The sequence below is a fragment of the Rhinolophus sinicus genome, chromosome 12 (genome assembly GCF_057876585.1).
Source record: "Rhinolophus sinicus isolate RSI-liver-muscle chromosome 12, RSI-T2T, whole genome shotgun sequence".
Taxonomy (NCBI): Eukaryota; Metazoa; Chordata; class Mammalia; order Chiroptera; family Rhinolophidae; genus Rhinolophus; species Rhinolophus sinicus.
This window is the reverse complement of record NC_142512.1, coordinates 21,683,375-21,705,070: the sequence shown is the minus strand read 5'-3', so window position 1 is coordinate 21,705,070 and position 21,696 is coordinate 21,683,375. Positions and strand designations below refer to the sequence as shown.

The 21,696-nt window shown below is 35.5% G+C and overlaps 1 protein-coding gene across 1 annotated transcript in view; it reads left to right on the top strand.

Moving 5' to 3' along the window:
* Positions 1-21,696, top strand: part of NLK (nemo like kinase) — a 143,213-nt gene that overhangs the window by 72,467 nt on the left and 49,050 nt on the right. The window contains exons 2-3 of the mRNA XM_019731400.3: positions 7,764-7,893; positions 17,031-17,086. Of these exons, the coding sequence (XP_019586959.1) occupies positions 7,764-7,893; positions 17,031-17,086 (186 nt within the window). The remainder of the gene's footprint in view (positions 1-7,763; positions 7,894-17,030; positions 17,087-21,696) is intronic.

Genomic DNA, 21,696 nt, shown 5'->3' with positions numbered 1-21,696 from the left:
CATCCCTTAAACATTAGAGTTAAACTTTACTTATATTTTTAATATTATAGAAATGAAATCTTACAGTATCTATTCGTGACTGGTTTCTTTTGTTCAAAATTATGTTTGTGGATTAATCTGTTACTTCATGTAGCAATAGTTCATTTTAATTTCTGTAGAGTATCCCATTATGTGAGTATGTAACAATTTGTTTATCCATCCTGTTCATGGATGTTTGGGTTGTTTCCAGTTTTAAGAGTATTACAAATATTGCTACCATGAACACACCTATGTATGTTTTAGTGTATAGACATGCACATTCTTTTTGGGTATATGTCTAGGAATCAAAATGCTGGATCACAATGTATACATACCTTTATTTTAGTATATAAAGCCAATCTGTTTTCCAAAGTGATCATACCAATTTACATTCCCACTAGCAGTCTATAAGAATTGCCATTGCATCACAGCTTCACCAAACATTTGGTATAGGCAAGACTGAAATATTAGCCATACTGCTGGTTATATATTTTATTGTGGTTTTAACTTTCATTTCCCAAATGACTAATGAGGCCTTTTCATATGTTTGTTAGCCATTTGGACTATCCTTGTTTGTAAAATGCCTGTTCAAGCCCTTTTTAGAAATTTATTTGTAGGAGTTCTTTATGTATCTGGATAAAAGCCCTTTGTTCCTCATATGTGTGTTGCAAGCAACTCCTACTACGTGGCTTGCATTTTTTACTCTTAGCAATGTATAGATATGAAAAATTCTTGATTTTAAAGTAGTCAAATATATCAGTTTTTTTCCATTGTGATTAGTACTTTTTGTGTCCTATTGAAGAAATCATTCCCTGTTCCATTATCATGAAGTTATTCTTCTATATGTTATCTTCTAAAAGTTGTATGATTTCGATTTTCGCATTTATTCTATAATCCACCCACAATTTATTTTGGTATATGGAGTGAAGTAGGGATGAAGTTTCATTCTGTTTTTCCATATGGATCTCCATTGTTCCAGTGCCATTCATTGAAAAGAATGTTGTCATTGTCAGGGTCCAATTAGGAGAAAGAATTATACCAGTTATTTAAATAGCTGAATATGGGGGGCGGGGAGCGGGAACAATTGCTGATCAGTTGTAAAAGTTGTTTGTAACTAAAGTCTAAAGTTGTAGATAACTAAAAAGACAAGAAGAGAGCACTAAAGTGTATCAGGGAAATAGTCGCCATCACCCCTACAGCTGGAGGGATAAAGAGAAGAGGCTGGAATTATTAAGACTTGGAACCCCATGCAGCAGAAATGCAGACATCTAAGGAAAGGAGATTAACTCCCTAGTGCTGGTGTCTAGGGTGGAGGATGCAGGGAGGGTGGTTCTACAAGTGCTGGGAAAACTATAACTGGGGTCAGCGACTGTTACAGGAAGGCACTACCACTGCTGGGAGTTAGAAGTATTGGTAGGGTGACACAGAAACAAGAGACAGACAGGAAGCCCGCAGGAAGGAGCAAAACAAGTCCTTTTTTTCCTCTTCCAGCCTTGCAGCCCCTTATTGGCAGAGCCTAACATGGAGCTAGTTGGCAAAACCAAACTGGTTTGCAGAGTGTATAGACGGATAGGTTTGAAGCTGAGAAACAAAAGCTTAAGGCACAACCTTTCCAACTGCAGAGACAGCTTTATGATAAGCCAGGTGTCTATGCAAGACACTTTCTGGGTCATATTGCCATTTCATTGGTCTACTGTACCAAAATTACTAAATTACTATAGCTTTATAGTAAGTTTTTATATCCAGTAGAGCTATTAGTCCCACCTTATTCTTCTTCGAGAGTGTCTTAGCTTTCCATGACATAATTGCATTTCTATTAAAATTTTCTAACTGATTTGTCTAGATCCACAAAAGGAAACTCTTTTGGGGTTTTGGTTGGAATTTCACTGAATCAATAAATTAGATCGGGGAGAATTAAAATTTGTACTATGTTGAGTTTTCTAATCCATGAATATGGCGTGTCTCTTCATTTATTTATATCTTCAATTTCTAGTATATTTTTCAGTCTTTTTATGTAGAGGTCTTGCATAGCTTTTGTTTGCTTTACCCTCAGATTTTTGTTTTTTTTTTGAAAATTTCAAACATATATTTCCTTTACTTTTGAATAGCTAGGCCCTGTTATACCCACCAACCAGATTCAATAATTATCAAGATTTGCTTCATTTGTTCCAACAATACTTATTACTGAAGTATTTTAAAACAAATCTTAGACATCATGTCATTTCACCTATATATATACTTAAGTATAGATTTCTAGAAAATATAAACATTTTATTTATAACTGTAATTCCAAACCATATTCAAATTTCCCCTTTTATTTCAAAACTAACTTTTTAGTGGTATATTGGTTGGTATGTTCAGACAGTTTGCTTTTAACTAACAGCATATTGGGACTTACATTTTATGTTAAGTAAGTTAATAATTTAATCTGATTACCTTCATGAGCATTCAAATTATACTAACAGTATTTGCTTCCTAAATATTTTAATAAATATTAGCTTAGCCACTAAAATACTGAATGATAAAGCATTCCCTGTGGCAATTAAACATTTTTTTTCTGATGATGTGAACTTTGTTTCTAAATTCATTACAATTTTTGACGTCTGCAAAACCATGTTGTTATAAACCTACGATGTGAATAAAACTGTTCTTTTCTTTCATTTGTTATCTTCTATATTTGTAAATCTAATGTGCAACAAAAATTGCCATTCTTCATTTTAAAAACTTTATATTCCTCAGTGTTTCTCTTACTGAACATGTATCTTTCAGGAAATCATCAGTGGGATTAAAAGCAAGCACATTTTTGTGTCACGTTGTTTTAGTTTTGGTTACCCTTTGTAACCTCTTCTTGCTCCAAGTGTTAAAATGCAAGGAGGCGTGGTTGTGAATTATTTTTCTTTGTGGCTTTTTAAAGAAACCTTTCCTTCACTGCAAGTGCTTCTCCTATCCATACAATATTCATAGGTGTGTTTCTAGGACAGGGCTATGGCTAGTGGGCCATGAAGGCTAGGCTGTGTCATGTTCACCCTCTAACATGAGAAAATCCCCACTGAAAAGATAGTGTGGCAGCTTTCCTGCAGGCGGGTCAGACTCCTCACAGAGATATTTGATGTTGACTGAGGAGGAAGAGTCTCCATGACTTCCCAGCATCTGCAGTAAGGATGGAACTAATAAACACATGATCTAAAGAACAATAGAATATTCCCAAGACAACAACAATTAGCATAAAGTGATTTCCACCTTTATTTTAACTTAACCAGTGATTACTGGTGAGGAGTTGAGGAGGTCTTAAAAGTTAGATCTTACTCACTAGTAATAAGTATTTGAAAATAAATATGGCAGGCTGATACTGGATGGCTTCACTGCTCCTTATTCATCCTCCCTTGTCAGCACCCCTGGGTGTCTCACTACAGATCACAATGGCCCACCTGCTGGGATCATTGCTATTTATACTTATTTAAACACAAAGGATGTTTAAGTTTATATTTAACTCTGTTAAAGGTAGACGTTTTGCTGCTTCTGATCATTAGTTTTAGGATATGAGACAAAAATGAACTATTTCACTGCTCCAGCTATTGTATAAGGCCTTTTTTCCTTGTAATATCAGATTCACAAATTTAGGGATCATTTTATAAGTATCTTGAAAACAAGAAAAGAATCTCTGATGTAGAGAGCTAACTCAGCTATTATCAAATCTGGATAGACATTGAAAAAAATCTGGAAACTCTGGTTGGTTGGAACAAATTAAATATGAAAGATGAGAATCCTTTTTATGTGTTTTTGGTGGAAGCAGGCAAGCCTAGAAGGTTTGTTCTTCTAAACAGTATGCAGCTCTGTAAATTATGTCAGAGTGCACACAAACTATAGCCTGTTAAAATCCTGGTTAGAAAGACCAGAAAGACATAAAAATAAATTGCTTATTCCAAGGACTAAGGTACAAATAAGATACATTTTCTAGACTTATTTGTTGGCAGAAATTTTACCTCAGAGTTTGCTGTTGTTTTCTCAAGCAGACTTAATCTAAATACAAGTAAAAATAACTTCTAAGGAAATGAATTTCAAAATGAATGTGAAAGCAATAATCTAAATATTTAGAGCCCAGTTAGGAGGTTCTGTTATTGAGATGTGTACTGTATTGGTACAGTTGCTGTAGTAATTGTACATAAAGCAAACAACAGGATTGCTGATTACAAGTTTATATGAATAGAATTAGAAGAACCCGATTTTCTTAATCCAAGTTGAAGCATTCTCATTATAAGTTATTTGCCTTGAATAGTTAAAAACATTATCAGAAACATGAACTTTAAAACTATTACAATGTGGGGGAAAGATTCTTAACATAATATGAAAGAGGCGCATATGATTTGGAGATTCTTGCTGACTAGTTACACTAACTTAAAGATGTTATAACGTAGCGTTCTAGTGCCTACAAAAGTATCCTCATAAACTCCACTCTTATTTCATTCCAACCCTTCTGTGAGTCAGTAATTTAAGCAGATATGTGGCAACGGTCACAGTTTCCTGGGATTAAGAACACTCTACAACAAAACGACTACACCAGATCTAAAAAGCTTCCTGTTTTGGTATTGTACTGTTTTGATTGACTTTGTCTCTCTAAAGAATGGCTTGTGGGCTCTTCTGGCTGTTTAAAAAAACAGTTGAGCTTGTATTCTAAGTGCAGAGAAGGATTGATGCGCTCCGGGCAGATGTGAGAAAGAAAGGATTCTTTCTCACAATCCTTAAAACTTTATTTTGAATATATTGTTTACAGAATCAAACATTAATTTAAAACTTAGGAAGTAAGTACCATTAGTATAACTTGAATCTCATGAAGGTAATTAGATGAAATGCCAGATGCACTGTTTTATTTATGGCATCCTGTACTTAGTAGAGAAAGTAACTGACCAGGAAGTGAATTATAAGTAGAAGGATGGCTCCTTTTTTCTGAAATGAGGAAAGTTGCCCTAAATGTTATTTGTTATCTCTGCAGCTGGAGCTTCATTATCAAGTGCAGTTGGAATAACCAGGGTATGACAGCAGGAGAGAAACTAAGCACAGCAAGTCTTTCAGTAACAAAGAAAAGAAAAGAATTCCTGTGTAACAGGCTTCCCATGCTTATCTGTGTTCTGTGCTCCTGTTTGTGCTGAACTAAAGCATCTGTTACCTCAAGTTAAGAGAGAACAAACTCAACATGGCGTGAAATTACTGCGCAGCCATTCACATTCATTAGCACTATATTGTTACCAGCCACAGGCATGACTGACTTTTGCATGAATAATAAAATGCTGCTTTGTGAATTTTTACCTTAAAAAAACATTACTAGACACAGCACCAACCTTGAGCCAGGTGCGGGCTTATCTTAGCGCAGCTTTCCCTCACCACAGTAGGGTCAAGACCAGTCAGAAGTCAAGCTGGGAAGGAATAGTTCTGTATGAAGCCGTTAGAAAGGGCACTGTGTTAAGTCAATTTACTCATTTTGTAAAACTAATATTTATTGTACAGGTATTAAAATTACTAAAGTACCATTTGGCAGTCATTGTAGTAATAATTGATTCAGGTGGGGAAAAAAAATCATCAGTGGATGCCAAGGGTAGCAAGTCAGAGTTTGATAAGGAAAAGAATATTCGCATAGTTACAAAGGGGAAAAATATAGGAACTTTGCAGTTGAAAAACCTGACAGACACCTCATCCAATTGATCAAAATTAGCAATAGTAATGAAAATTGACATTGTGTGCCTCCTAAATTGATGCACTGAGAAGATATCACTTCTGTGTTATTCCTGTTAAAAGTGCAAAATCATGAGAAAACACCAGACAAACCCAAATTAAGGAACAGTCTACAAAGTAATTGGCTTATACTCTTCAAAAATGCCAGTGTCATGAAAGACAAAGAAATGCCAAATAACTGCCCTAGATTAATGAAGACTCAAGAGATATTGACAACAAAATGCAATGTGTGATCCCAAATTTTCCTTCCTTGCTTTTTCATTGACATTTTTCTCTTCTAGTCTCTAGCTACAGAAGTAGTGTATTTAAACAGAAAAAAAAAATACGTATTTAATAATCTGAATTAAATACTATATTCAGTTTCCTTCCTATTTTACTTTTCCAGTTTATATGGATTTTAAGTAATGTGGTTTTGGGTTGCTATTTTTTAAACAACAGTCAAGAATGTTAGGTCTCTTAGCCTAGTTGAATTACATTTCAAGCTGTTAAAGAGTTTAAAATAATTATTATTTATCAAATTTCCAATCAATTGAAGAAAGAAAAGTCCTCATGCTGTTTAAAAATACTACAATGCACCATTTAAGAGTTTCATGAGCGTTTAGGAAAGGAAGTGGTGATCACTAAGATGAATTTATAAAGAAGTCATAAAGAAGTTTGGTATGGTTTCTAGACAGGTAGATAACAGGAATGCTTTATTTCAGGAAGGCATTTTGATGAATGTCTGATTTCCTTGTGAGCAAGATGAAGAAATAAAATGGAGTGATTGTAGTTAATTAAATAAATAAATAATTCGGCAACCATATCGAAGATTAATGATTGGATGCCAGTCTCATAGATGGTTTCTAGTGTTACATCTGTTGCAGAGATCTGTTCTCAGTTCTGTTCTAAACTTTAATTAAAAACTTGGATAAAGGCATTGATGACCTACAGATCAGATTTTAAATGACACAGATCTGGGGAGGGATAACCAAAGCATTGGATGACTGAAACAGGAACTGAAAGATAATGGTAGCTGGGAATGATAAGTGGGAATCTAGCAACATAAATCTGAGAGGAATAAATTATACGATGACAACCATTCATAGATGATGGGTGGGAGGAAAAAAGCTTTCTGTTAATTTATGGAAAATCAATTTGCCAAGTGGCCAGTTGGCCAATATTTACCAAATTTATTGATTTTTTTTTAAAACTTTGATTTAATGTGTATCAATTGGGTCCAGTCAGAAAAATGGAAACCGCACTCGTATTTCAAACATAGGGAAGGAAATACAGGGAATTGGATATACAGGTGTTAGATGGCTAACAGAGAAATAAGAGGGACACTGAGCTCTTAAAGAGGTAATAATTGCAGGAGGCAGCTACCACACCAAGAGCTGAGAAACAAAAGGAAAGAGGTGATCGTAACCTAGAAGCTGTCGCGAGAAGCTGACAGTCTTCTCAGGACGGGACACTGTTCAGCTTGTGGTGGTACTGAAATCCTTATTACTAAAAGCTGTTCATTTATGTAAGAAACCAAAATATTCAAATTGTGTCCTCTATGTTGAACCGAACGTGATAACATCTGAGTGAACATCTCGTCCATCTTGAATTTGGCTTTGAAAATCCAGCGTAAAACTAATTTGACCTCAATCACATTAATGTTCTATACTGCCCCTTTCCACAACTCCATGTGCCGTTTTCAAAATGGCTTTGCCACTAATAGCCCTTCCACCTCAGATGTATTGCCAGGTACCCTCTCAGAAAGACTTAGTGTTTATAGACATTTAGATAGGAATTTTTTTAAAAAAGAAAAAAGCGTAACAGATGCGTTGTGTAGGCTAAACAATTCCCTTTGATTATAGGTACAGGTGTGTACTTTTTAAAATCTTTCTCACTGATACCCTTAAGCATTAAGTGGATTTAATGTTGCGTTTTTAAGATAAAGGTATTTGTCATGCTCTGAAACATTAAAGAACAAGGTTTGGAATTGATTTCTCTTGTCTTTTTTTTCCCTCTCCCCCTGAATATGGCTTCTTTAGGTCAGTAACAGATCCAAGAGATGGAAAGAGAGTAGCACTCAAAAAGATGCCCAACGTCTTCCAGAATCTGGTCTCTTGCAAAAGGGTCTTCCGGGAATTGAAGATGTTGTGTTTTTTCAAACATGATAATGTAAGTGAAACTGGTGTTTGGGATAAACTATTTTCTAAGCATGCTTAATTGTATGAGTCAAGAGAAAAAAAAAAAAAGAAAAAGTTAAAAAGGGAACGTGCAAGTCATTAATGCGTTTGGAAACCTGCAACGAATTAGATATTTTTTGTAAACAGTGAGCAAATTTAAGCGAATTCTAAGATTTATTAATAGATAAATATTAATTGATGCAAAGCAAAGGTTAATATTTACCAGGTTGGTACAAAAGTAATCATGGTTTAAAAGGCTAAAATAATTGCAAAAACTGCAATTACTTTGGCACCAACCTAATAGCTGAGGAACAATACTAATATTCAACATAAAAATAGAGTGTAATATGTAGTCTGGGTGATTTAAGTGAAAATAACTGGCCTCTGATTTTAAGTGTTTTATTTTTATCCTTTAATGTTTCTATCAGAGACTGAGTTATAGACGTGGGGAAACATTCTCTTCTTAAAAAACAAAATAGTTCTTAAAGTAACATAGGTTAGCTTTTTTATGGCTGTGTTTAGAGTTGTCAAGACTCACGGGTGAATAGAATCATCGTGGTTTGAGAGATAGCTTCACCATAATTAATACTGATTGAAAAGTTTGATACATGTAGAATTTACCTGGGGGATGATAGCTTTGGGCTCTTAGTTTTCAGTTTCATGTGGAAAGAAAAACTGCCTCACATTCTGCATTTGGTACTCAACCTAAGGTATTTTAAAATTGCTGAAGTAAAAACTTTATCAGAAAAATAATAATTTCTTGTGAGTCTCATTGCCTATTTGTACAATAACTTTTAGAACTTTGGCCCAAGTGTGGTTCTCTCTTTAAGAGAGAAATTTGTGTAAGTTTAAAGTATTTAGTAAAACTAGAAATATCAAACTTTGGTTTACTTGAAGCTCTTTGGTTTGACATATTTCATTTTAATGACTACCCCTCTTGAAATCTATTTTCCTTAAACTTTTTTTAAAAAGTTATTGCTATCTTTCAGCCAGTCAGAACTATCTAGCAATATGTTTGTTTCACTAACTCTCCAAATACCACTCAAATTGCTGTTTTAGGACTGGTTCCTCAGATTATGGAAGTGATTTAGAATGATGTCTAGTGCTTGCTTAGTTACTTATTTCTCGAATTTGCATGAGTACCACCCTGCCATCAAAGAGTACAAACCTTGTGTACATTGGTAGAGACTCAAGTAAAGGTATCCACAGTGAAGAAATGTTTTGAAGGTGGCCTCAGAAGTGTGCTTACTAGAGGCTTCAAATGGTTTATTATATTCAGACCTATCTTGGCTTTTTTTATAAAGGAGGGATGGTATGTATAATAGACTGCTATCTATATATATTGGTGTCTTTTCTCGTAACTCATTTCTACAGAGTAACTAATTAAGTCACAAAGACAGTGTCAGAGTGAGTAGTGTAAGAAAAGAAACAAACTGAACTCTTGAAAATCACACCTTATTAAAACATAACAGGGGTAGCCAGTTAGCTCAGTTGGTTAGAGCGCGGTGCACTTAACAACAAGGTTGCCGGTTCAGTCCCCACATGGGCCACTGTGAGCTGCTCCCTCCACAACTAGATTGAAACAACTACTTGACTTGGAGCGGATGGGTCCTGGAAAAACATACTTAAAATAAATAAAAGTTTAAAGAAAAAACAAAACGTACCGACCACTGTTTGGAGCTCCTAAGCTCTATCATAAGAGTGGTAGTGACTTCTGTGGAACTATTCAAAAGTGAGGCAGATAGTTGGAGATGAAGAGGGCGCAGCACCACTGTTTTATACGTAATGAATTTATGCTGTGCTCTGAGATCTATCTCCAAAAGCATCTCAGGGCCAGCATACCTGGTATGTGTGGAATGCCAGTCTAAGTGGCAACTGGTATTTGATGTAGTTAAGGCAACAAATGTTTATTAATTGTGTCCTGTGTATAGAGTGCAGTGCTACTAGGTCATGTGGAGGGTACAAAAATGTTTTAAAACATGGTCCTTTTTTGAGGGGAGTAGACTAGGTGTTTAACACTTGTTACTATGTGTCAGGGAGTATGCTAGATATCTTATATATATTACTTCATCTAATCCTTAAAAGTCTTGTCAGATAGGGCTTGTTATCCCAGAGGAGTCAACCAAAGCTTAATGTTAAAACTTGCCCAAGGTCAAGGTGGCACAAGTTTGGAGTCTAAATCCGTCTTGCTTCAGAGCCCATATTCATTAATTGTGTAAACTTTTATTGTACACATCCTTTATCCCCAAACTACATTAGCTTCTAGGGGTTTCTGCCCTCAAGGAGTTTAGTAATGTGGTAAATACTATAACAGTGCTATGGGAGGACTGCCTGCATGGTTAAACATTTAATACTGGACAGTGTGTTCTCTGCGTAGCAAAAAGCTGGGAAACCAAACCTGGAATTGTATTAGAATCACCAGGTGAGCCTTCAGAATGTTGATTCGTGGGTCTCATCCCAGAGGTACTAAATTGGGATCTCTGGGGTTGAGCCCAGGGAGCGATATTTTTTTAAAGTTTCTCAGGTGAATGCTAGCAGACGAGCACCATAATATGAAGGAAAAGAGAGAAATTGTTGTGGACTTAGTAACTCAAAGTTGCTTCAAAAACGGAGAAAGGAAACCTTAAGATGAGTCTTTTGCGATTAAGATTTGATTGAATAGAAGGAGAAGAAAGGAATGTCATGATGAAAATGACATCTGGAAAAATTAACCTGGCAATGCGTTGTAGGAAGGTTGGATTTTAATTTGGATGGTTTTTATATGTCAGAGAATAGCTACAAAGCCCTGGGAGGCTTTGGATTTTCTTTTGAGCAGAACCTACAAAGTCACCCTATCAATTCGTTGATTTGAGGCAATCTGACACACACACACACACACACAATTTTTTCCCTTAAAGAACAGGTTGTTTATCATCTTAAAGGATAGGTTCACTCTGATGTGGTAAATAGAAATAGAAATGGGTTGAACTTTCTAAAGATTGATGTTGTTTAGGCTTATCACTAATGTCTACTCAGAATCTGAGCTATTATAAAATCTGGCAAAATATTCTTTACTTCACCCACCTATGCACATGTGTATGCGTGTATACACACATAATTGTCATGTTATTAACACGGAAAGGGGATGATTCCGTTTTTTCTCAATCTTGTACTCTGAGAACCTGATGACAGCTATGAACCCTCTTGGAAAAATGCTCATACACACAATTTTTGTGTCATTTTAGGCTTTCACTAGTCCTCTAAAGCCCATTCAGAGCCCCCTTAGGCCTGTTGATTCCTGCTAAGAGTCTCTAATACAAGTCTTGGGCTTTTTCTTGTCCTTGGGCAATAGCACTAAGCACACAATAGGCAGTCTTTGAAGAGTGAGTGAGTAAAGGAATGAAAGTGGTGATAGAAAAAGAGAAATCTCAGGGTCTGGAATGATAGATAAACTCAGTGATCTCTCTCTCTCTCTCTCTCTCTCTCTCTCTCTCTCTCTCTCTCTCTCTCTCTCTCTCTCTCTCGGAGTTACTTTTTCCCAATCTCTTATTTCTGGATTACTCTAGAGAGGAGTAGAGGAGGCAAAGAGGATCATTCGTTTTCCTTTGTATAGTCTGACCTAACTCAGACAAGGCCTCTTTGGGTTCCTACGTAAGTAAGGTAAATAATCATACCAATAGGGGACCATAGGAGCCTTCTCTAAATGCACATGTGCTGTTTAGCTGTAGACATTATTAATGCTGATGCTTCTGCCACTGAGGAGTGTGGAAAGACCAAGGGTGCTGTAGGTTAGTCTACTTTTGAGTGGATTTGTTTCTGTTTGCTCTGTGCCTAAAATGTGTGGTACTGGGCAGATTCTTGATGCATTTAAAATAACACAGTCTTTTGGAAAACTCATTGTTGTTAATCAGCATATTCTCCTCAAGTCAAACTGTATATTCAGTGTAATCTCATCCAGAATCCCAGTAGGATTGTGTGTGTGTGTGTGTGTGTGTGTGTGTGTGTAAATTGACAAACATTCTAAAATTTATGGAAGTGGAAAAGACCTAAAATTCTCAAGACAGTCTTGAAGAAGTTGAACAAAGTTGGGGATTCACACTTCAGGTATTGAGACATATGACGAAACGGTAATCGAGGCAGCACAACAGATGAATGGAACAGAATAAGGCATCTATAAACTGACATACACATATACAGAGGGTGTGAAAGTGTTAACATTTTTGGTACCCCCGGTATATGTTCACCTGATTTACAAGAGAGGCACCTCTACTGCAATCCAGTAGAGAATGGATGGCTATTTCAATAAACAGGAATCAATTAGCTATCCATGTGAAAAACCTCTACTCACAACATACACATAAATTAATTCAAAATGGATCATAAACTTAAATGTGAAAGGTAAGATAATAAATCTCCTAGAATAAGACATAGGAAAATATTTCTATGACTTTGAGATAAGCAAAGATTTATTAGCTGGACAAGGAAAACATTGACCATTTAAAAAAAAGATTCTTAAACTGGACACCATTACCAATAAGAATTAATTCTCATCAAAAGTTAAGAGAATGAAAAGACAGATCTCAGTATAAATCCAACATAAAAACTTGTTTCCGGAATATATAATGGGATAGAAAAAAATTTTAAATAAATATATAGCGTTTGAGGAAGACCATTAGAAATAAATATTTTACTTGACGTTTTTCAAACTGTAAATTCTGTATCTAAACATACATCTTATAAAGAGCTTCTACAAATTGAGAGTTTCTGCCCATCAGTGAAAGACTTAAGAATTTCACAAAGGAGGATAACCAAATGGCTAATAGGCATATGACAAAGGGCTCCAAGTCTTTAGTAATCAGAGAAATATAAATTAAAACTACATACATACCCACCCAAATTAAAACTACATACCCACCAAAATACCTAAATTAAAAAGCCAGTGTTGGCAAGGATCTGAATCAACTGAAATGCTTATCATTGCTGGTGAGAGTGTAAATTTGTAAAACCATTTAGGAAAACCGGTGATTTCCCCTAAACTTAAATATACACCTACCCAGTGGCCCAGCAATATACTCCTTGTTATACTCAAGACAAATTATTTATGTATCCACCAAAAGACCTGTGCGTGAGTGTTCATAGCGGTTTTATTCATAATACCTAGAAATTGGAAACAACCCAAATGTTTGCCAACAGTACCTTGGATCAGTACATTGTGTTGCGTTCCATTCATATAATGGAATACTACATGTCAATTAAAGGGATGACCCACTGATCCACATGTCAGCACGGATGTGTGGTTAATATGTATGTTCTCCCCAAGTTGAACTGTATATTCAATGTAATCCCAACCATGAATCTCAGGTATAAAGATTCAAATGAAAGAAGCCATACACAAAAGACTCCACTCTTTATAATTCAGTTTATGTAAAGCTCAAAGAAAGGCAAAGCAAATCTATGGTGCTAGAAATGAGAATAGTGGTAACCTCTGGGCAGGGATGGGTTTTCACTCGAAATGGGCAAAGGAGCCTTCTGGGATGTTGAAATGTAAAATCTAGATCAAAGATTTTAAGCATGGAGTAAAAATTCATCATATTACATCATTTGACACTGTGTGTGTGTAAAAATTAATTGAATTATACTCTTAGGAATTGTGTACTTTACTATGTTACAACTCTATTTTAAAAATAATAGTAAAAACATAGTCTCTACCTTAAAGAATTTAAAATCTGTCGGAGGGGGCGAGAGAATGGGGAGGCAGTAGCTCCTTTTTGCTAAACATGGGATTTAACTCAATTCTATGAATAGTTAAAATTTTAGTCTTTATGTTAAGATTGAGATTCACATCAATTGTTTTATTAATAAATAGCTGACTAAAAAAAACTAAGGCATTTACTCATCACGTAACCAATTTATAGTGACTCTTCTAACATCACAGAGGTGAAAATGCTAAAAAGCTACCATAATGAGCATTTGTTTAATTTGTAAAAGATTTGAGAAATGTGCTGAAACACTATTTCATAATGACCATAATTTAAGAATGTAGCTTTAGTTCATTTTTTAATTAGACAAGTTTTCTTATTTTTTTATTATATTTTAGATCCTTTGAAGAATTGGTGGTATTTTGGGATATTTTGACTCTTTACATACAAGTCAAAGTCTTTACAAGCATCCTCCTGTATGTACATTATAAGGGTAATCTCAAGCATTTTATTCCCACAAATAATAGTGGGGTTATAGAGGGACTCAGGCTATTTAAATAGGGAGTCAGACATGACGTTTGGAGTTTGAAACTCTGCTACTATTCTTTCTCACGTACTCACTTCTCACTTCTGAGACTTCTGGATCATTTCTCCTGGTCTTAGCACTGTTTCTGCCACCAGGAAACACTGTGGAATGCCATCTTCTGATAACATTTTGAGGTAGAAAAAAACAGGATTAAAAAAAAACAACAGGCGTTTAAAAAATTCCAGTCAGAGTTGCACCTTTAAAGCTAACAATCACAGCTAAATGCTTTAGTGCAAATGTGTAACCCTATTTTGTATGGCTTTTCTACAAAAAGCCTCATCAAATTTGAAGTAAGAAAGCCTCATTCTTCTCTATCAAGGTTTAAATGTGTGGTTGTCACTTTCCTCTAGATAACCTCTAATTATAGCAGATAGATTTGAAGTGTAAAACAGCTTTGTCTAATGGACGCTGTCACTCATTGCATTCTGTTTTCCTGCAAGACAGGATGTATGTTGTTCAGATACAGATTTTAGAGTCTGAAAGATGTCAAGTAAAACACTAATTTCTAACTGCCTTTCTCAGACATCAACTATTCATGTTAAAAATTGTTCTATCACACAATGAGAAATGAATTTATATGAATTTGTGACACTAACTAATTATAGGTTTTTTAAAATATAGAAATGAAATATTTTATCTTTCATATGATAAAAATTATTCTTTGAAGAAACTGAAAAATCAGTTATTTTTCATTTATACCAACAGTCTTAAGTAAAAACATTTTAATTCAGAAAGGAAAGATAGACATTCTTTATAAAACATCTATCCTATTTCAAAACCTGTATGTTTAACTGGTTTTAAAGTGAGTGAAGGCTTTTTTATTACAGGAGGTTTTAGTTTAATTTAAAATTTTAAAGTGACACATGCTTGGCCGAGGAAAGAATAACCTTTAAAATGAACATGGTTTCTTTGACACGTAAATTGCAAGGGCAAAAGAAAAAGGGTTAGAGGAGAAATCTGTAGGTTAAAACTTGAAAGACATAAATCAGCCGTACTATGTAAATTTTGTTTAGCTCCTGATTAGACTAACAAACTTTTTTTTTTTTAAAGGAAATTTGAGCACTGGATATTTGATGGTATTAAACATTAAATTTTTATGTTTGATAATTATATTATTTTAAAGTTTTTATCTTTTAGAGATGCTTACTGATATATGGCTGAAATAAATCTAGTATTTGCCTCAAACTTATATAGGGAGAATGGAGGATATAGATGAAACAAGAATGGCTATGTATAGATAACTAGTAAGGCCAGGTATTGATTACATGAGTATTCTTTATACTATTCTGCCCACTTTTATATGTTTGAAATTCTCCATAATTAAAAAAAAAATTTTTTTCTTAATAAACTAGGCTAAAGATCAGAAAATTTGAACTTGTACCTCCATATAACTTATTTCCTGTTCAATAACTTCTTCCATATCCTTTGAGCCGCATTTCTCATTAGCAAGATATGTTCAGATTCTTAAGTGTGACATCATAAATGAAACTTAAAAGAGTAGCTAGCCAGCTGGTAGGGAAAGTGGGCCTATTTGTTACGTTTCAGTGGCAGAAGCCACATTGGTAGTATGCGGCTTTTATAAGGACTTGAATTTCAGATGCCTTGAAGTCTTTTTTTTCCCACCCTAGTGACTTCTTTTTTTGTAGTTAGAATAAAATTCAAAATGCTTAACATAATTTAAAGAAATTTTGTGTGATAGATCCCCTGTCTTTCTCTTCTATTTTATCCCAGTCTGTTTTCTTCCCACCCACTATGTTCCATAAGCACTGGCATTTGTTTCTAGAATCTTCCTGGTTCTTTCTTGCCTTAGTGCCTTTACATTGCCTACTCATTGCCTGACCAGCTCTGGTTCAGCCTTCCACTTAGAGTAGTGTTACTTCAGGGAAGCTTTTTCTCCCCATTCCTCTTTACTTTTTCCCTTCATTTTAATAAATGTCATAATTACATATTTGTGTAACTATTTGTTTAATGCCTTCCTCTTCCCTAGTCACAAAAGCAGGGATATCAGTTTTGTTCAGTATAACCCAAAAGCCTGCCACAGTACCTGCCAGGTGGAGTGCACTTAGTAAACATTTTTTGAACAGAGGATTAAAGGACTGAATTGTAGCTATGGCTCTTCGTGATCTTAGAGCAACACCACTTGTTAAAAATAGGACATTTCCGCGTGCCCGGATACCTCAGTTGGTTAGAGTGCGAGCTCTGAGCAACAGGGTTGCCGGTTCGATTCCCACATGGGCCAATGAACTGCGCCCTCCTCAACTAGAGTGAAAACAACAACCTGCCACTGAGCTCCTGGGTGGCCAGATGGCTCAGTTGGTTGGAGCACGTGCTCTCAACAACAAGGCTGCCAGTTTGACTCCTGCATGGGATGGTGGGCTGCGCCCCCTACAACTAGATTGAAAAACAGCAACTGGACTTGAAGCTGAGCTGCACCCTCTGCAACTAAGATTGAAAGTCAACAACTTGACTTGGAGCTGATGGGTCCTGGGAAAAAACACACTGTTCCCCCAATAAAAAAAAGTCCTGGAAATACACACTGTTCCCCAATAAAAAGTCCTGTTTAAAAAAAAAAAAAAGGACATTTCTTTTCAACATTCTCCTATGCAGGGGTTCTGGTAGCATGTAGTATAACCCAATTGCCTCTCTCATTTGGTGTAGGTAGAATTATCTTGTAGATAGTAAGTTTACAAACCCTCTTAATGTTTAGGACTATGTTTCTTGACTGATAAATTTAGTTAATCTCAGTGGGCAATTGTAATTAAACCTTAAATCATTACAGTGTTAATAATATTTATGTACATTTATGTCATAGGTTGTTTCCTTTTTAGTTCTCTAAATTTGACTTTATTTTTTTCCTTTTCTCAGGTACTCTCTGCCCTTGACATACTCCAACCTCCACACATTGACTATTTTGAAGAAATGTATCCTAACCAGGGAATGTGAAAGAAGGGGACAATTTTTTATTAATGTGTTCTTCTAGCACCTTTTGGGGTTCATGACTTGAAGTATATTAAATCTCATCCTTGCAGAAGTGGTTGAGTACCTGGAATCAGGTAATTTTGAAATCTCAAGTATCTGTCAGAGCTTAGTATTATCAATATATCCTGAGTGGTGATAACACAAAACAAGACCTCTGAGCAAGTGTTTTGTTTAATCTCCACGCAGCCTTATGAGATAGGTTGTTATCATCCCCATCTGGCACATGAAACCAATGAGGCAGCTATGTTGTAATAGAACTTAATAAAGTGCTCTTGTCCCTATACAGCAACAGTCAAGAGGATAATTCTGCCCTTTTTTCTACCACTTGGGGTAAGATGAAAATGAAAGAGATAATGGAAGTTAAATGTCCCAGGTTCCTTGGAATCGGGGTGGTGATGGTGATGGTAATAGCTATTACTTACATAAGTTTTTATCAGATACGAGGCACAGTTCTAAGTTCTTTACACATAGAAATTTATGTAATCCCTGTAACAGCCATCTGGGGGAAAGTATTGTGCTTATTCCCACTTAACAGAAGGGGAAATTGAGGCACAAAAGAGAAAAAAAACTTGACCAAGCTCACAGAGCTGGTAAATGTCGGGATTGAGGTTCAATTCTAGGCAGTCAGATTCTATAGTCTTGATTTCAACCTCTATGTATGATTTTCTCAGGATAGAGGCTTTAACATTTTCCTGTTACTACAGTTAATGTGTAAAAATAGTATGTTAGGTAAACTAATGCCTGGTAATAGCTCCTGGAACTGTGCGTGAAAAATATTAGGACATAAGTTAGCCCAGCTGACATTCTTGATAAAGCATCACTGTTTGCCATTCTACAGTTAACTTGGTGAAGCTTTAAGTGACAGGGAATCCTAAACACTGAATTCAATGAGCTCATGATAGTGCAGTTTATTCATTCAAGGCTTTTTATTGACACTAGGCCTGTGACTCAGAATGGAAACCAATATAATAGCAAGATACTTTTTCAGATTCAGCAGTGAGATCAACAAAAATCTTATTCTTTCACAGGTGGTAGGTAATTCCATATTAGAAAATTATCTTTGATAATTTCTGTAATAACTGGGACAATTAAAAACTTCCCAAAGGGAAAGAGAACAGCTAAGCTGACTAGGGATTTGGGAAACTTGTAAGGCGATTGAGTTGTCACTGATCGGCATTGCTGGGATATTTTGATCTGATAAACCAAAAGCTCTTGAATGTTATAACCCTTGGTGATATTTTAACCCACTGGTCCTTTGTGGAATTAATCCCTTTGTAAAGAGTTAACTCAGTGGCCTTAGGGTGCTCCAACCCCACATGTTTCAAAGAAAGGACTGGCTCTTGACTGACTCCTGGCTGATAAGAGTGTCTTTGTATATCGGAGATCTTGGGCCAGGCCAGATGGTTCTGACACACCCGTTTTTTAAAAGTGCAAACTTAACCTAAGAATAGAAAAATTGAGCAAGTTCTTTTCTCCTCAACTGTTGGTCAGTAGTAGCAACTGAGGAGAAAGCAGTAATGATTCCTTTTATCTGGTGGTAAGCGAATCCACCTACTAGGAGGCATTCTTAGGATTGTGTAATACTATTTCTGCCTCTTGGGAAATAAAGTTGCTAACCAAACCTTGAAATTAGAAGAGATCCTCTTTATTGAATAAGAATTTTACTGTTTTACAGGCTGTGTCTTGGGTCCCCAAGATAACCCTCAAGTTCAGTGACTCGCTGAAAGGGCTCACAGGACCATGGAAAGGTGTTCTACCACGGTTACAGTTTGTTAACAGCAAAAGGATATAGTTAAAATCAGCAAAGGAAAAAAGTGCGTGAGGCAGAGACCAGGAGAAACCAGGCGCAAAGTTCAGTTGTCCGCTTCCAGTGGAATTGCACAAATAGTGCTTAATTCTGCCAACAAAAATGTATGACAGCACAGGCAAGTGTCAACCAGGGAAGCTCACCTGAGCCTTGGAGTCCAGGGTTTTTATTGGAAGTCAGTTAGGTAGGCGTAGCGCGCCTGAGGGACTGACCTTAGCTGCGCAGTCTCCAGCCCTCCAACTTTCACCCCATCCAAAGGTTAAACTAATGCAGGTGGATCAAGGCCCCAAGCGAACAAAAACAGGTGTGCACCTTAAATCCCATTGTTAACATAAACTGTCTGGTATGGCCAACGCCCTGGGTATACTGAGATACTCTTATGAGGTAGAATATTGCAAGGACACAAAGGTTATTTCCCAGGAACTGGTCAGGGGCCAGTCCTAAAGACTTTTGGAATGTGTAGGTTTTGCTGAGTTAACCCTTTATCGCACATAAGCCTTCTGTGGGGATAGAATGTTTTCCTATGAGATGATTGGTGAATATGGGTATATTTAATAAATGCCAAATATATTTAGATTCTCTTCCACTGGACACTTAGCTAATTCATTATATCCATTTTCTGTCTTCCAATTCAAGCATGAATTTCTTATATCAGGTATTCGTTTTGTGTACTTATGTTTGTCATTCCTTTAAAAACCCAAATGTGCTTCTATAAGCTAGGAGTTCTCAATCACTTATTGACCATAATTTAATTGAGTCTGGGAGATCCTTGATTCGTTATTATTTCAAATACTTAACAGAGCAGAGGTAAAGCTAGCATCGTTATGATTAAAAACCACGAGTGGCATAGGTGGTAGAGTAGCTATTGGTAGCTGATTTCAGCCCATTTTATTAGTTAGCAGAATGCTTCTATGAAATGCCTCTCCCCAACATTGTTTTGAATGTTTAAATAAAAGACTTTGCCATAAAATATTTTTGGAACGCTCTGGTATACCATTTATTTAAATGTATTACTTCTTTATTTTTTTACCTTCAGGTTAAAAAATAGACATTTGTTGCTTTCACAGAAATTAGCTGGCTACAGAAGGAAAAATCTTTCAAACCTAAACCTCAGTGTTCTTGTTTTCTGTGCATAATTTTTAGCTATATGTAGAATGATGAACAGAAAAAAAGTATTTTTCAGTGGTGCCATTTGGAAAACACCGAATCGTTTTAACATAAAAAGGAATTAAACCTATAGCTGCCACAGGATTATAAAGACTTTTTAGGAAGGAATGATTTAGCTTGGAGTATAGGATACTAAAAATTTGTGTTTTTAAATGGAAATGTAAGAAATGCCTCAACTATATCTTTGCCTTACTTTTGCTGATTCTTTTCATGTCCTAAATAGGAAGTTTTCTGCATCCTGTGCTTTTTAATATACAAATAAATTTGTTGTAGACAAAGCAAAAAAAAATTTTTTCCCTTTATTTTCATCTGAAAAGTAAGACAATAGGTAAAGTCCAAAAATTTTGAAGATTTAATAGGATCTCGAGTTACTATTTGGTTTCAATTTAATATGTTATCTACCTGTGTCAGTAGCTCCCTCTGTAGTGTCTCAGAAATATGGCATAGACACTATATGTGGTTTTAGATGGTGGCTTTTTAAATTGGAGGATTGCTTTGTCTTTACAGATTTTAGAATGGGTAGCATTTTGAGATATAAATATATAATCATGGAATTGTGCTTTGAAGAAACTGTTTTTGAGGTCTGTTTGAGGCTCTTGTTTTAGGTAAATTCTAAGTATGCTGCTATTCATCTAATGGATGTTCTAATACTTAGTTAATGAAAGGAGTCAGTTCACAGAGTCAAAATTTTGAATTTGTCATATTGTTTGAGTTCCAAAGGGTTCAGTTCCTTCCATTATACATACCACATCATTACACTTTTTTCTAAGATTAGAATTTAGGAATGTTGTATTGCACATATAACTTTTAGTAGGCAAACATTTTAAACCAAATGTTTTTAAAACTAATTAATAGTTAATATTTTAGAAAATCTGAGGTCAGGGGACATTTTGATGTAATCAAGTGTACAGTAAATATCAGCATATAGTATCATGCAGTTAATGATAAGTCTTTCCCTGAAATTGTAATGAAATAGTTATATTAGTCCCCAGCAAAAAATTAGGTTGGGTTTTGAGAGACCATGCATCTTTAGATAGCTCCTTAAGCAACTTTTTAAAAGACAGTGTCTAGATTATAACTTTACAAATCTTCCTACAGGGCACAACAGATTTAGCAGGAGTCAGGTATGGAAGACCCATAAATTCTACCATAACCTCTATGTCATCTAGCTGTTGTGTTATCCTATTTTTTAAATCTAATATACCAACCTAGAAAATACATTCTTTAATAATTAAGGAAGATTATGTATTTTTCTGAGTTGAACTTGCAGTTTGTTAAAGGATCGTAATTTTAAACTTTGAGTTTCTATTTGGAAATAGAAATATATGAAAATAGTTTGGCACTTTATTACTTTAGCCTGCTGAAATTTAGTCCAAGAGAAACCAGTTCCAACTGTTTGATTAGAAAACGTTATTTATCAAACTTCAGTCAGGAGTCGGGACTCTATACATAAACAAACTCCTCTCCAGAAAGGCCTGGATGCCTGCTGAATTGGAAATAAAAATGTAGCTTGCTTTGGGAAAAGCTTATTTTTAACTTGAAACATCATCTTATTATTTTATGGAGAGGGATATAGGT